At 41.2% G+C, this 12,980-nt stretch overlaps 1 protein-coding gene across 1 annotated transcript in view; it reads left to right on the top strand.

Annotated features, from left to right (window-relative positions):
* The first annotated feature begins 6,137 nt into the window (after positions 1 to 6,137).
* The window catches only part of KDSR (3-ketodihydrosphingosine reductase), a 43,034-nt gene continuing 36,191 nt past the window's right edge, over positions 6,138 to 12,980 (top strand). Inside the window, exon 1 of the mRNA XM_054985962.1 lies at positions 6,138 to 6,367. Coding sequence (XP_054841937.1) covers positions 6,239 to 6,367 — 129 coding nt within the window. The 5' untranslated portion in view covers positions 6,138 to 6,238. The remainder of the gene's footprint in view (positions 6,368 to 12,980) is intronic.

Here is a 12,980-nt window from a genome sequence, read left to right as displayed (position 1 = left end):
CCTCCAGAATTCGTATCTGCCTCTCTTAAGTGATTCTCAATCTCAACTGCGCCCTCAGCCCTATAAGTACATTTTCAACATACCTGGGAAATACCCTGAGTATTATCACTCTTCTCTGGAATGTTGTTGGAGCATCCTGCCTTGCTGGATAGGTTTGCGGGGTGGGGGATGCAGCTTTCCCTGGAGCAACCCAGACTTTATTCTTTTTGATGGGGTTTGTAGTAAATTTCCTCCCACGTCCCCTTCAATCTCATCCAGTACAGTAGCAGCAGCCTCCACGGTCTGAAGCTTCTTATCCCTCAGGAACCATCTTAACTGGGAATGGACTCAAGTTCTTCAGTTCCTGGAAAGTCTTCACTTTACTCCCCTCAATCCATCTATTGAGAGCTCTGTCTAACCGACATCCCAGTTGGTAATAGGTCTCACCTGGTTTCCTCCAGATCTCTCTAAAGGCCTTTCTGCTTTGCTTTGCTGACAGGCCAAAATGGATTCTGACCCTTTCTTTAAACAGAAAGTAATCTGCAGTTTTCTCATCTCTCAGCATATATTTCACTTAGCCCTCCACAGGTTTGTGGGCATAAATACAGCATTCTGGCTTCATCAGGGACTAGTAAATCTTGCAAGTTCTTTCAAAACTGAACAAGAATGACTCCACGTCATCTCCCTTCTGATAACGGGGAAATTTCTTTTGTTCTACTTTGGAGATTCCATGGCTTCTCTGTGGAATTGGCAGTTCTGCCCTCAACTATATTTCTTGCATCTTCAAAGCAAACATCTTTCTCATGTTCTCTGTTAACCTCAGCCTTTCTCTCTTGCTGTGCCCTTTCAGCCCCCCACCTCTTTTCCTTGTGCCCTTTCAGACATTTCTTTTTCTGCCTGTATTTTGGATAACTCTATTTGCTGCTCTTTCTCTGCCTCAATGCTAGCATTTTCTGTTTCCATTGAGGCTTTCTCTCTCTGCTTCACTCCTGGCTTTTTCTTTTTCTCTATTCTTGCCAGTTCAATCTTCGTTCTCATTATTTCCAACTCCTGACTAGGGTTCTCTTCACCAGCCAGTTCTGGTGTCTGTGTATCTCCCTGTGCCTCTTTATTCTTCCATCTAGTGGCTATTTCTGACAGGATTTTTTTCTGAATTTCTTTACAAACTACTAGAGTAAGATATTGATGTTGTTTTGTGGTGGGAACAACTTGTAGGTGGACTATTCATACTGTGAAGCTGCCACCAATTTATATGTCGCAAACCTTTTGCTGACTCAAGCTCGTGTTGTCCTTCTACTCTGAGGTAAGGTTTTCCTTCCAAAGCACATTAAGCTGTTTACTGAGCTGCGAAGCCTTCAGTAGCGTGGTAGTATTGGTAGAAGTTTAACTTTATTGTTCCACCCTTAAGGAACATTTACCAAGCCATGTTTAAGTAGAGGGAAAAACAGGGGTTTATGTGTCCCTTGGAAATGAAACTAGCACACAAGGCTTGTTGAAGTTTAAAAGATAACACCTGTTTATTCACAGGTAGGATGGATAGTTAGATAAGTAGGCAGATATTTAAAAGCTGAAGTAGGTGGTTTTTGCAGATTACTTCACTGGCATGAGGCACAAAACATTTAGTATGGTTTATTAGGCTGCTGACTTAGATGAGAGAGGTTGGTGTTATCAGACTTGAACTTTTTGTTGGACGTCCCTTCACAGATTAAGTGCTTCAATTTATGCAGACACACAGCATGCCTCAGGGTTCTCTACTGAATTAAAACCTCTCAAGATACTGGGCAGGCGTTAGTTATACCAAAGCTATAAACCTTTTCCATTGGCCAAAGGGGAGACTGCTTTCTACCCACTTCCTTGGCCCACTACAAGTTCCCAGATCTTGTATCTCAGTAAAATTTAGTGCTGCCTGTCCCACTTTAGTATAAGGACTAAAAAAGTTTCATAATGTTTTTACTGTAAGGGTACATTTTTCTCTTCTTCACACAGAGGACTCTCTAGCTGACCCTCTCTGGTCAGATGCCAGGCTCCAATTCTGCTAACTCTTCAGTTAACTCTCAACCCCTCATTCTCTTAGCACTGTTAGCTCATCATTCTAATGCTGCCATTCTCTCTCTCTGGGGAAAGGGACCTGTCAATCATCCTCCTGCTGTTTCAAGCCTTTACCTGCCTCTTGCTGGATGCAGCATTTGGTAATCCTGACATAGCATCATAGGGTGGAAGGGACTTCCAGGGACATCTACTTCAACCCCCAATCTGTCACAGGAACATTAACAGTTTTTAAGATATACAGATGACACCACATTACTGGCAGAAAATAGTAAAGACTTGAAGAAACTGATGATGAATGTTAAGGGACAAAGTGCCAAAGTAGAATTACAGCTGAACATCAAGACAAAAGTATGACTCTTGAGTAACTACACAATACTAAGGTTGACAATAAACTGAAATTTTTTAAGATCTTCAGTTCTTCAAAACTGACTCAAACATCAACCAAAAGGAAGACTGCAACCAAGACATCAGAAGAAGATCAAGACTTGGAAGAGCAGCCATGAAGGAACTAGAAAAGATCTTTAAGGATAAGGAAGTGGCACTGTGAACCAAGATCATTTGTACTATGGTTTCCCCCATTACTGTGTATGGATGTATAAAAGTTGGACAATGAGGAAACTTGACAGGAAGAAAATAGATTAATTTGAAATGTGGTGGAGAGTTTTACAGGTGCCGTAAACTGCAAAGACGAGTGGATTCCAGATCAAATCAAGCTTGAATTCTCCCCAGAAACTAAAATGACTAAACTAAGGCTATCACATCATCAGAGCCAGTTTGGTGTAGTGGTTAAGAGCACGGGACTCTAATCTGGAGAGCCGGGTTTGATTCCCCACTCCTCCACGAAGCCAGCTGGGTGACCTTGGGCGAGTCACAGTTCTCTTGAGCTCTCTTAGCCCCACCCACCTCACAGGGTGATTGTTGTGGGGTAATAATAACACTTTGTAAACCGCTCTGAGTGGGCATTAAGTTGTCCTGAAGGGCGGTATATAAATCGAATGTTATTATTATTATTATTATTATTATAAGACGAGACGCCAGAAAAAATAATGCTAGCAGAAGTTGAAGGCAATAGGAAAAGAGGAAGACCCAACATGGGATGGATTGACTTAATAAAGGAAGCCATGGCCTACAGGTTGCAAGCCCTGAACAAGGCTATCAAAAATAGGACATTTTGGAGGTCATTATTCATAAAGTCACCATAAGTTGGAAGCGACTTGATGGAACATCACACATACATGTTGTTTATAGGTAAAGGTTTTCTGCTTTCATGATTGGCCAACCAACTTTTATCATTAAACATACCATGAAGGGAGCCCACAAGGTTTCATGGGAAGGAGAACATAATTTAGAAATTTTACCCAACTGAGCAAAAACTCCCAGGATTCGTCGAAATCTCAAGGCTAGAGCATACGAATTTCTTTTTTCTTTAACTGCATTCAACATCCTATGGAACATATTTGATCCTCACCAGGCGATTTTTTTCCTATTTTTGATTAATTTACAGTCATATTTTTACGCCTGCTTGGGGAGCCCCTACCTGTCAGTGGATAGCCCAAGTTTACAATCAGAGTGAAAGCCAGAGTTAGATTTCTCACGGTACTCTGAGCTGTTTTTTGCAGCCAGCTTAATCATGGAGGTGTGCCAACTTGAGTGTTACGAGTTTGAATTTTAGAAATATTACTGCTTCTGCTAATGTAGTTTTCGCTTGTCAAACAGAAGTAGCCAACTTAGATCGTACATGCCTGAATTAAATTCTCCCTTTCAGACTCCTATATGAAAAGGTGTTAAGATGCCTTTCTAAAGGAACGTGTATCCATATCAACTTGAAGTCTAAAATGCATGACTTCAGATAAGTTAATGTCTCCACTGGGCTATCTTAACTAGAATGTTACAAAACATACATAATGGAAGAAACTCAAAAAGGATTCCTCAGGAGGCCCACTTAGCTGGAAAAGCAAGGCCTAGCTTTAGTGATTTAAAAAAATGTGTAACGTGTTTGTTTTGGGATTATCCAAAACATTTTAAATGGACTTCATTGTCTGCTGGGCAGAACTATGTTGCCTTTGAATGAAACTAACACAAACCTCTGAACCACGTTTGTTTACATGTTTCCCCCATTTAGATAATTTCTATGCTGCCTCTCGAACCTTCCTGAAACGGCTCAAAATAAAACATAATAAACATAAAAGACCATGTTACCAATTAAAATCTAGCCAGAGCATAAAAATATAAAACACCAGACAGCTTAAAAGGAGTCTCACACAGTTCTCAGGCTAAAAAGGTGTTAAAAATGTTCGCTCATACCATAATTAAAAACCTGAATAAAAAGGAACATGTCAGCCTGGTTCCTAAAAGAGGTCAGTATAGGTGCCAGGCGCATTTCAAAGGGAAGAGCCTTTCACAGGCAATGTGCCACTGCTAAAAAACATTATTTCTGAACATTACTCACCTTGTTCCTGAAAGGGGAGGGGGCATTGAGAGCAAGACTTTGTGAGGAAGATCTTAACTGATGGGTTGAGAAATATGGAGGAAGCGGTCCAAGAACCCTGGCTCCAAGCCACGTACGGCTTTAAAGATAAGAACAAGCACTTTAATTGTGACTGGAAACAGATGGGCAGTCAGTGCAAATCTTTTAAAAATAAAAATAACTGCCTAGGATTTGGAGGAGGAGTATTCGTCTTCCACTATTTTAAATATGAATATTGAACAGATATGAAAAGTTCCCACATTAGCAAGGCCTCAGAAGTTTAGCATTGTAGCCCTGTTGCACTGCATTTCCCCATAGCATGATGTCTGAGCAGGACAATTGTCTAGCCAAAATCTGTGTGGTACAGTGATGCAGGGGCTAAGTCTCCCAATACTGTTCTGGGAACTGTCTTTGAGGAATGTGTGTTATAAGGCCCCAATCCTAACTTTCTCTTGCAAAGTACAATTGGGGACTCATTCTTCTCCTGCTGGCCCCCCCTTTGTCCCATCTTGCTCTGCCTTTCGATCACATGACTTCTGTACCCCTTGCCACATTTTTTCTTCCTCTTCTCTCTTGTGTGAATGTGCCCTTTCCCTTTGGTTGAGTCATACTTTTTTGCACCAGGGGTACTATGTATGTACAGATAGCACATTTTATTTGGGGGGGGGTCTCCCCCCACTCTCTGCACACACACACACTTTTTTCCTGCAAACTGGTGACTTCCAGATCTTCCCTGTCCCTAGGTGAATAAATCACAACAAAACATTCAGGTGGGTGGCACAACCCACTAATGAACTTTGGAAACAAAGAGCAAAGCTTCACACAGGAATCAAGTCTGGTTTAGGTGCGTGGCTGTGTTAGCCTGCGGTAGATTCGAGTCCAGTGGCACCTTGGAGACCAGCAAGATTCTCAAGAGTGTCATTTTCGAGACTCGCAGCTCCCTTCGTCATTCTGAAGAAGGGAGTTCCGACTCTTGAAAGCTTACATCCGGAAAATCTTGTTGGTCCCTACGGTACCACTGGACACAAACCCTGCTGTTACGTTTAAAGATGTCTCTATTTTGTGCCTATCCTGCCGTTCCTCCAAGGAACTCAGGGCTGCATATATTGGTCTTTCCTTCTCATCACAACACCGCCCTTAAGGTAGAAGAGGCAGAGAGAGCCCGGCCAATGACCGGCTGAGCGGAATTTCAACCGGAGACTCCTCAGTTCCAGTCCGCAACCTTAAACCACGACGCCGCGCTAGCTGCAGCGCGGGCCTGACGAAGATATACGACGGGTGCTCGCCCGAGTAACCCACCGAGGGAGTCCGCCAGAGCCCTTCAAGACTTCCCCTTCCTTTGCTAGCTACGCGAGAAGACCAGAAAGCAACCCGCAGGCGAGTTCTTCTCACGACTCCGCCCACGGCTAATGCGCCGCTCAACGGTCCAGTTCGGCCCACCCCTCCTCCAGCTCTCCTCCCGCCTATCTTCTAGCCGCTGCAGGGGACCAATCGGCGTGCAAAGACGTCATTGTCTCCCCAATCCTATTCCTGCAAGAGCCAATCACTTCCCTCATTCGTCAAGCACCGGCCAATGGTGCGGCAGAGCCTGTTTTGCCTCGCCCTCCTCTCTTCCCTTTTTGGGTAGCTGGCTGCCGGTTGACCTGGTCAGTCAGGGACGTGGCGAGGCCGCTGTAGTGGTTTGCTCGCCTCATCGGCTGTTTTCGGCTGAGCTTCTGCGCCTGTCGGCGGCGGTTTCCAGGGATGTCCTGGGTGGTTCTCGTGGCGGCGGCCGGCGGGGTTGCCCTCATCTCGGCCTTCCTCATGTTGCTCTACATCGCGTCGCTAATGGCCAGCCCGAAGCCTTTCTCGTTATCTGGCGCGCACGTTGTGGTGAGAATGGTTGCGGTTTGGGGAGGAAGGAAGAGGAAGGAAGGCTGAGGACAAGAAGCCAGAGCTGCTCCCTTAAAAACCTCTTTGCCTTCCTCTGTTTAAGTTACTGTCTTCCGTTCGTTCATCTAATTTTTTAAAATAAAGCTCATTTTGTGACCTTCAAAATATGCACAAAATTGGGAGGAGGCTACCCGTGTCTCCCCTCCCCTAAAAGAGGTGAAGTTAACTAAGAATTTAAGTTGAGTGTAAAAAGCAGAATTAGGCTTAGCCTAAAGTAAAATACATGTCCTTGATTAATTATTTTTTTTCCTTTCTTTTTGAGGAAGGGGGCAGCTGAGACTAGAAAAAGGGTATATTTGTGAGTGTGTGTTGTTTTGCATTTCTAAATCTGTGCCTCCCACCCGTGTTGTGTTTGCTGTGAGCCAATTTTGAAATCTAAACTGTCTATTTAGCTTTTAAAAGTAGCCATAAAATAAATGTATGAAACTAATTAAGGTGTGCGTTATATTGCCTGTAGGTTTAAATAGCATCTTGAGTAGTCTACAAAAATGTGATAGCAAAAATAAACTGCTATCTGGAAAGTTGCTTGGAGCATCCTGCGTGAGTGTGACCAGTTAATCTCAATGGGACATGAGAGTGTATCTCAGTATAGAAAGAATGCTAATTTGTTTTTGCTGGTACTTACAAAATGCTAACCTGCTGGCTTCTAGCACCACTTGGTATGCAGATGAACTTTCTTTCCATGAAAAGAGAGGAAGACTTGTGGCATGTTGGTCAAGCCCTGCCAAGGTCAGATGTAGGCTCCCTGTTGTTCTGGTTTGAAATAAATACCTAGGCCTATTCAAGTACTTTCTTTTCTTAGGTTCTCTTTCCTTCCATCTTTAATCCATTGATGCCCAAGGCAATTTATAACTATTTCTTGGGTGGGAAAGGTGTGGTGTAGTTAGTAGTTTTCCCCCTCATGATTCCTTCCCCACCTAAAGTAATGGGGTTGGTTTCTTCACACCACCACTGCTGCCTTGGTGGTGGTGGAGAGTGCCACCAAGTCATAGCTGATTTATAGCAATTCCTGGTGGGGTTTTCATGGCAAGCGATTAACAGAGGTGGTTTGCCATTGCCTGCCTCTGCAACCCTGGTCTTGTTTGAGGGTCTCCCATCCAATTACTAGGGTTGGCCCTGCTTAGCTTCCAATATCTGATGAGATCAGGCATTGCTCCCTAAAAGTTTGGGGATCTGCATGTCACACCTTCGTTACATTATCTATGGGATAAAGAGGTGTGTGTGTTTGTTTCTCTACCATGTGTAGATTACTGCTTCTGAGATAAGTGTTCGTCCTTATTTTTAGCCCCAATTTCCTACTTGTAATATGCACGCCCCAGAGTACTTGGAAGAAGATAGCATGAAGCATTTTTGTACTTTCCATAGTATATAAATGTTTTAAATGCTTATAATCAAGGCCTAAGCACTTTATTCTGACTTTTAAGTTTAGTTGCAGCTCAGAATTAGAGTCTGAACATTGTGTTTCCTGTCTCACATGCTTATTTCTTCTTTAGTATAGATTTTTGTTTATGTAAGACTGCAGTGGAAGAATCAATGTCTCAAGGAAGATTTTTTTTAAAAAATTATTTTGTATTGAAGACTAGGGTTTCTGGACAAACATATGATAGTAAAGGTTGTTTGTACATATGCAGAAACTTAATTTGGAGGAATCTTTTTTAGTCTGAGCAAAGTATAAAGATTTTTTAGTTGCACTCTGTTCTGTGTACAATATCTTATGAATAATTACAGTCAGATGAGTTACCTAATGGGAATGTTTTCAGACACAATACTCACGATATACTCAACGAAAAATAATAATACCAACATATCACCTGTCCTTTTCTGTTTGGAGACAGTTGGCCATGTAAGCTAAAGGCCTGCCTCCAAAGAGATCCCATACTAGGTCACATATCTATGTCTACTCCCATTCCTTTGCTCTTATTCTCTGTTATAGCTCACTCTACTCCTGTGTTCTGTAAAATGATAAAACTGTCCTTGTAACTAACAGGGTAGTCGTGTGCAAAGTTATGTCAGTCAAAGCCTGTTGAAACCTGGAGTAGAGTACTTCACAGAATTGCACTGTTGGTAACCTTTCTATATGAGCATACTCCAACGTTCTCCTCTTTTCAGCAACGCCCACAATATCATTGCCGCTAGTAAGAGCCATGTGACTGAAGCAACCTAGTATTTCTTGTTTATATCGACTGGTATTATAATCTCATGATAAAGAAACCCAAGACGTTGTCTGCATTTTGACTGTGCATATGAGATCATAGTTATGCTCTGTTAATAGTTCCCCCAGGGGAGAAAAAGGAAAAGATTACCATGGCACTCTGAGAATTCAGATCCTGGGATTTCTAAAAGGGCATACTGGGTCATAGCAGCTGCTGTGTTGGGGAAGAGGGGAATGCACTACAGGAGGCTAAGATGGAAGAATGTTCTTCTATCTACTAGTATACACAACGTTCTTTTTCCTAGAACTATCTAATTTGGTCTTAACAATTTTTAACAAGGATATGTTTGATTAAGGTGTGAGTGGAAATGAGGAAAAAGGAATTTCCAAAAATGCGTAACATCAATCCTGACTGATTTTTTCCCCCCACTCTCTCATCACGGCTTCCAGGAGTTCATGAAACTTGGAAGTACTTTAGAAGATCTTTTATGACTTGGTATTGCCATCATGTGCCATCCACCTAAAATGTGTCTTCAGTTTTTAAAAAAATTGTTTCTGCCCTTCTCCTACAGACTGGTGGGCAGTCTTAATACTTTGTAAATCTTAGGTGCTGCATTCTATCTTGTTTTCATGTTTGGGCCAGATTTTATGTTTTTATTCCTGCAGCTTCTGTTTCACAGACCAATCCACTGCCTTTCATGACTAGTTCACTATTTGTCTGCATCTCAGTCAAAACTGGTAAAGGCTCTCTAACAGTGTCTGCAGAGACTGGAAGTGAAACAACATTCCCTAAACCATCATCTCTTTTCAGTTTTGAAATGGGAATCATTATCAAGGGGATGCTCTGCTATAGTTGATAGGGGGTGGGTAGCATGATCTCATACTCTTCACTTGACCCATCTTCATGTAACTATTAACTATATAAATACTACCCCCCCCCATAACAAAATTAAACCACTGTCCTAAAAATCCCTGTAACACCCTTTCATCAATCTCAGGAACAACAGTTTCTTATACATCTGTGCAGAGGCATGGGGCAAGGCAAGTGAAAAGGACAGGGAGGAATTGTGGACTATTCTACTGTGTACTGACTGTTGCTGTAACTTATCACATTGTTTATGGGATGTTCCAGTCATAATTCACATTACATAAATCAATCTACCTTGAGTCTCACTGAGAAAGGCAAACTATAAATAAATAAAAATAAAAGCAATCCACCTTCAGCAACTGCCTCAAGTATGCAGTAAAATGTTTAATGTTCAGATTGAGATTTTTTAGTTAATTTTATTGAGTTTACTGTTTTTAGCTTACATAGTTTTATATGTTGTCTCAAGCTGTTTTTCTGGGAGGTGGCATATATACTTTCTAAACAGATAATACTCTAACCTACTGGCACTTACTGTGATTTTAGGTCCACGTGGTTGTACTTCAGCAGTGTTTCAGTCATCAGCCTGCTATCTCTTTTACCGGCTGTATCTTCCATGTGCCCAGCCTGCAACTGCTTCAAGTCTAGAAGGGTTATCATCCATGCCTCAGGCATTGGCAATATAGCCTATTTATTTATTTATGTCATTTATAGTTTGCCTCACTGAGATTCAAGGCGGATTGCACAGTATGAGATTAGTACAAGGCGGATTGCACAGTATGAGATTAGTACAATCAGTATCAAGTACATTTCCATAAACAATCCCATAGGGTAAATAGATAAGTTTAGAAGACATAGTATTAGCAAGAATCCAATACAAAGTAGAAAAAATACTGAAGCAGAACATAATCAATTCTAGGACTAACATTAGTACATAGGAGTACATATTTAAAGCAACAGATAATAGGTAAGGCAATATAGTCCCTAACTCATTAATGAAGCATCTGAGATCCCATCCCTACAATACAGCCCTCCCATTTGAGTAGAAAACCTTTTTGAATAGTTCATTTTTGCATCATTTATGAAAAGCCAGGAGAGAGGGCTCTTCTGACTTCCTCAGGCAGGTTATTCCACAGGATAGGGGCCACCAAAGAGAGAGCCTGTGTACGGGCTGCTGCTGACTTCACCCATGTGCAGCCTGGTACCTGCAGGAGACCCTGTTCAGATGAGCAAAGCAGCTATGGAGGAACATAGGGAGGGAGGCGGTCCCATAGGTATGCCGGACCAAAGCCATGAAGAACTTTGTATGTAATAACCAATACCTTGAACTGAGCACGGTAACTGATGGGTTTAGCAATAGAAAGAAACATTCCATGTCATGTTCATAAATGCTTCATTATTTTAAATTTGTCAAGTGTTTCCCACACCCCCAACAAAAGCAAGATACATTGTTAAGGCTGTTCAGTTCTTGAGCCCAAAGGACAGAAGAAAATTTAACATTGGGACTGATTGCCCAGCCCTCTAAAAATTAGATGCTGGAGCCTAGGGAACTGATGTCTGTCCTGTTGCCCTGTAGAGGATTGGTGGTGATTGGCAGGGCTTTTTTTCAGGGGAAATACAGGGGAATGAGTTCCAGAACCTCTTGAAAATGGTCACATGGCTGGTGGCCCTGCCCCCTGATCTCCAGACAGAGGGGAGTTTAGATTGACGTGACTCGGAAAGCAATCTAAACTCCCCTCTGTCTGGAGATCAGGGGGTGGGGCCACCAGCCATGTGACCATTTTCGCCGAGGGCAACCCACTGAGTTCCACCACCTCTTTTCCCAGGAAAAAAAGCCCTGGTGATTGGAAAGGTAGCCCAGTGCCTTGGATGTTAGTCCTAGCATTTCAAAGGTTGGACATGTAACTTAAAACTTTTCTGGGCAGCTAAAAGTGAGCTATGGTGTTCGAATACAGCGAAAGTCAGTCATGCCATCAAGCTGCATATTGAAGTTCTCCACTTGGGTAGTATTTCTTGCCTAACTTGAACCCAAGAGAGGAGTTTTAACTGAGAAGAGCCGATCTCTGTAGTGACAGTCTTGTACAAAACTACCATGCAGCCTATAACAAATAATTCTCTTAGGTGAGATCACATTTCTCACCATCTCATCAGGAACTGATCACATGGAGAATATATATATGAAGTGATTTGAAAACTTGTAATACTCTAAATTAAGGCAATGATTCTTTGTAGCTCTTTACAGGTAACTTCACATTGGGGTTCATGTGTACTGTTGGAAGTGTCAGGAGGATGATTTAATATCTAACATACTTCCACTGTAATATCTATATTGGAGGAAATGCTGCCACCTTTGTATTTGTTCTTAGTTAATTGTTGCTAATCTCTGTTTTGTTAGAGCAAGTATCTGAGTCATCAGAAAATCCTTCTATTTCTCACTGTCCTAGTGCTGTTAAACATGTTTTAGTACTCTGTCAAGGCTTTTTAGAGTCAAAACGCAGGATATTTTCTAATAGGTTTCAAACGTCCTTATAAAGGCTTAACACATACAATGACTTATTTGGATAAAGGCACAATGGAAAAACTTTTCATAAGCATCAGGAAGGTGCCTTACATGTGTGAGAAATGGATTTTGGAGAGAAAGATAAACCAAAAGATTATAAGTCTTGATGATCATCTTTAGTCATTGCTGTGTGAGTTGCATAGATAATAAAGGGGTGTATAAAACCTTCCCTGTGAAGGCTGTCCACCATCTTGTTTTAAATGTGTTCTTTTTAATGAATATGAATTTTTAATTGTTTTTTTAATATGCTGGTATCCGCCCTGAGCCCGCTTGCGGGGAGGGCGTAATACAAATTTGAAATAAATAAATAAATAAAATTCTCACCCCCGTAACAGCTACTAAAAGATTGTTTCTGTGGCTACCTTAAACCTGGAAATTTCTGGAAATTTTGAAGCCATGAGAAGGGGAAAGTGTTTCCCTTTAATAAAAAATGTTGGGGTTTCCTCTCAAACCAGAACTACATTTACTGATTTAATAATATGAAATGCATTTTTATAACGTAGCATGTAAAATTGTATTATTTGGCATATTTTGGGAGTTTAAAAGTATAAATATTTTTTCTACAAGAAAAATTGCAACTATGCCTAATAACTTGAGAAATAGTTACAAACTGCAGTATTGTATGCTACCATGGCACATGTATCTTTAATATTTGCCATTTGAGAAGCAGGGAAAAATAAAAATTGAAGGTAGAAAACAAGTTCTGTAGCTTAAAAAAAAACCTCTTTAATAGAATCACAATTGGTCTGACTGACAGCATATTTAGATATTACGCTAAATTTTGTAACTTTGAGAATACTGACCTCTTTAGTAACACATTATTTAACAGATTATAGCATATTAATTGTTGATAACATTATTTACATTTAAACAAAAAAGTTTTGAAGATATTTTATATCTGTAGTATGAGACGGGTTTTTTCTGTGTTTCCAAAAACTGCCCAGTTTTTCAATTGGAAAATTTCAAAAAGACCCCA

This window comes from Eublepharis macularius, chromosome 7 (genome assembly GCF_028583425.1).
Source record: "Eublepharis macularius isolate TG4126 chromosome 7, MPM_Emac_v1.0, whole genome shotgun sequence".
In the NCBI taxonomy this organism is placed as follows: Eukaryota; Metazoa; Chordata; class Lepidosauria; order Squamata; family Eublepharidae; genus Eublepharis; species Eublepharis macularius.
Note: the sequence above shows the minus strand (reverse complement) of the source record. Positions and strands in the feature narration are given on the sequence as shown.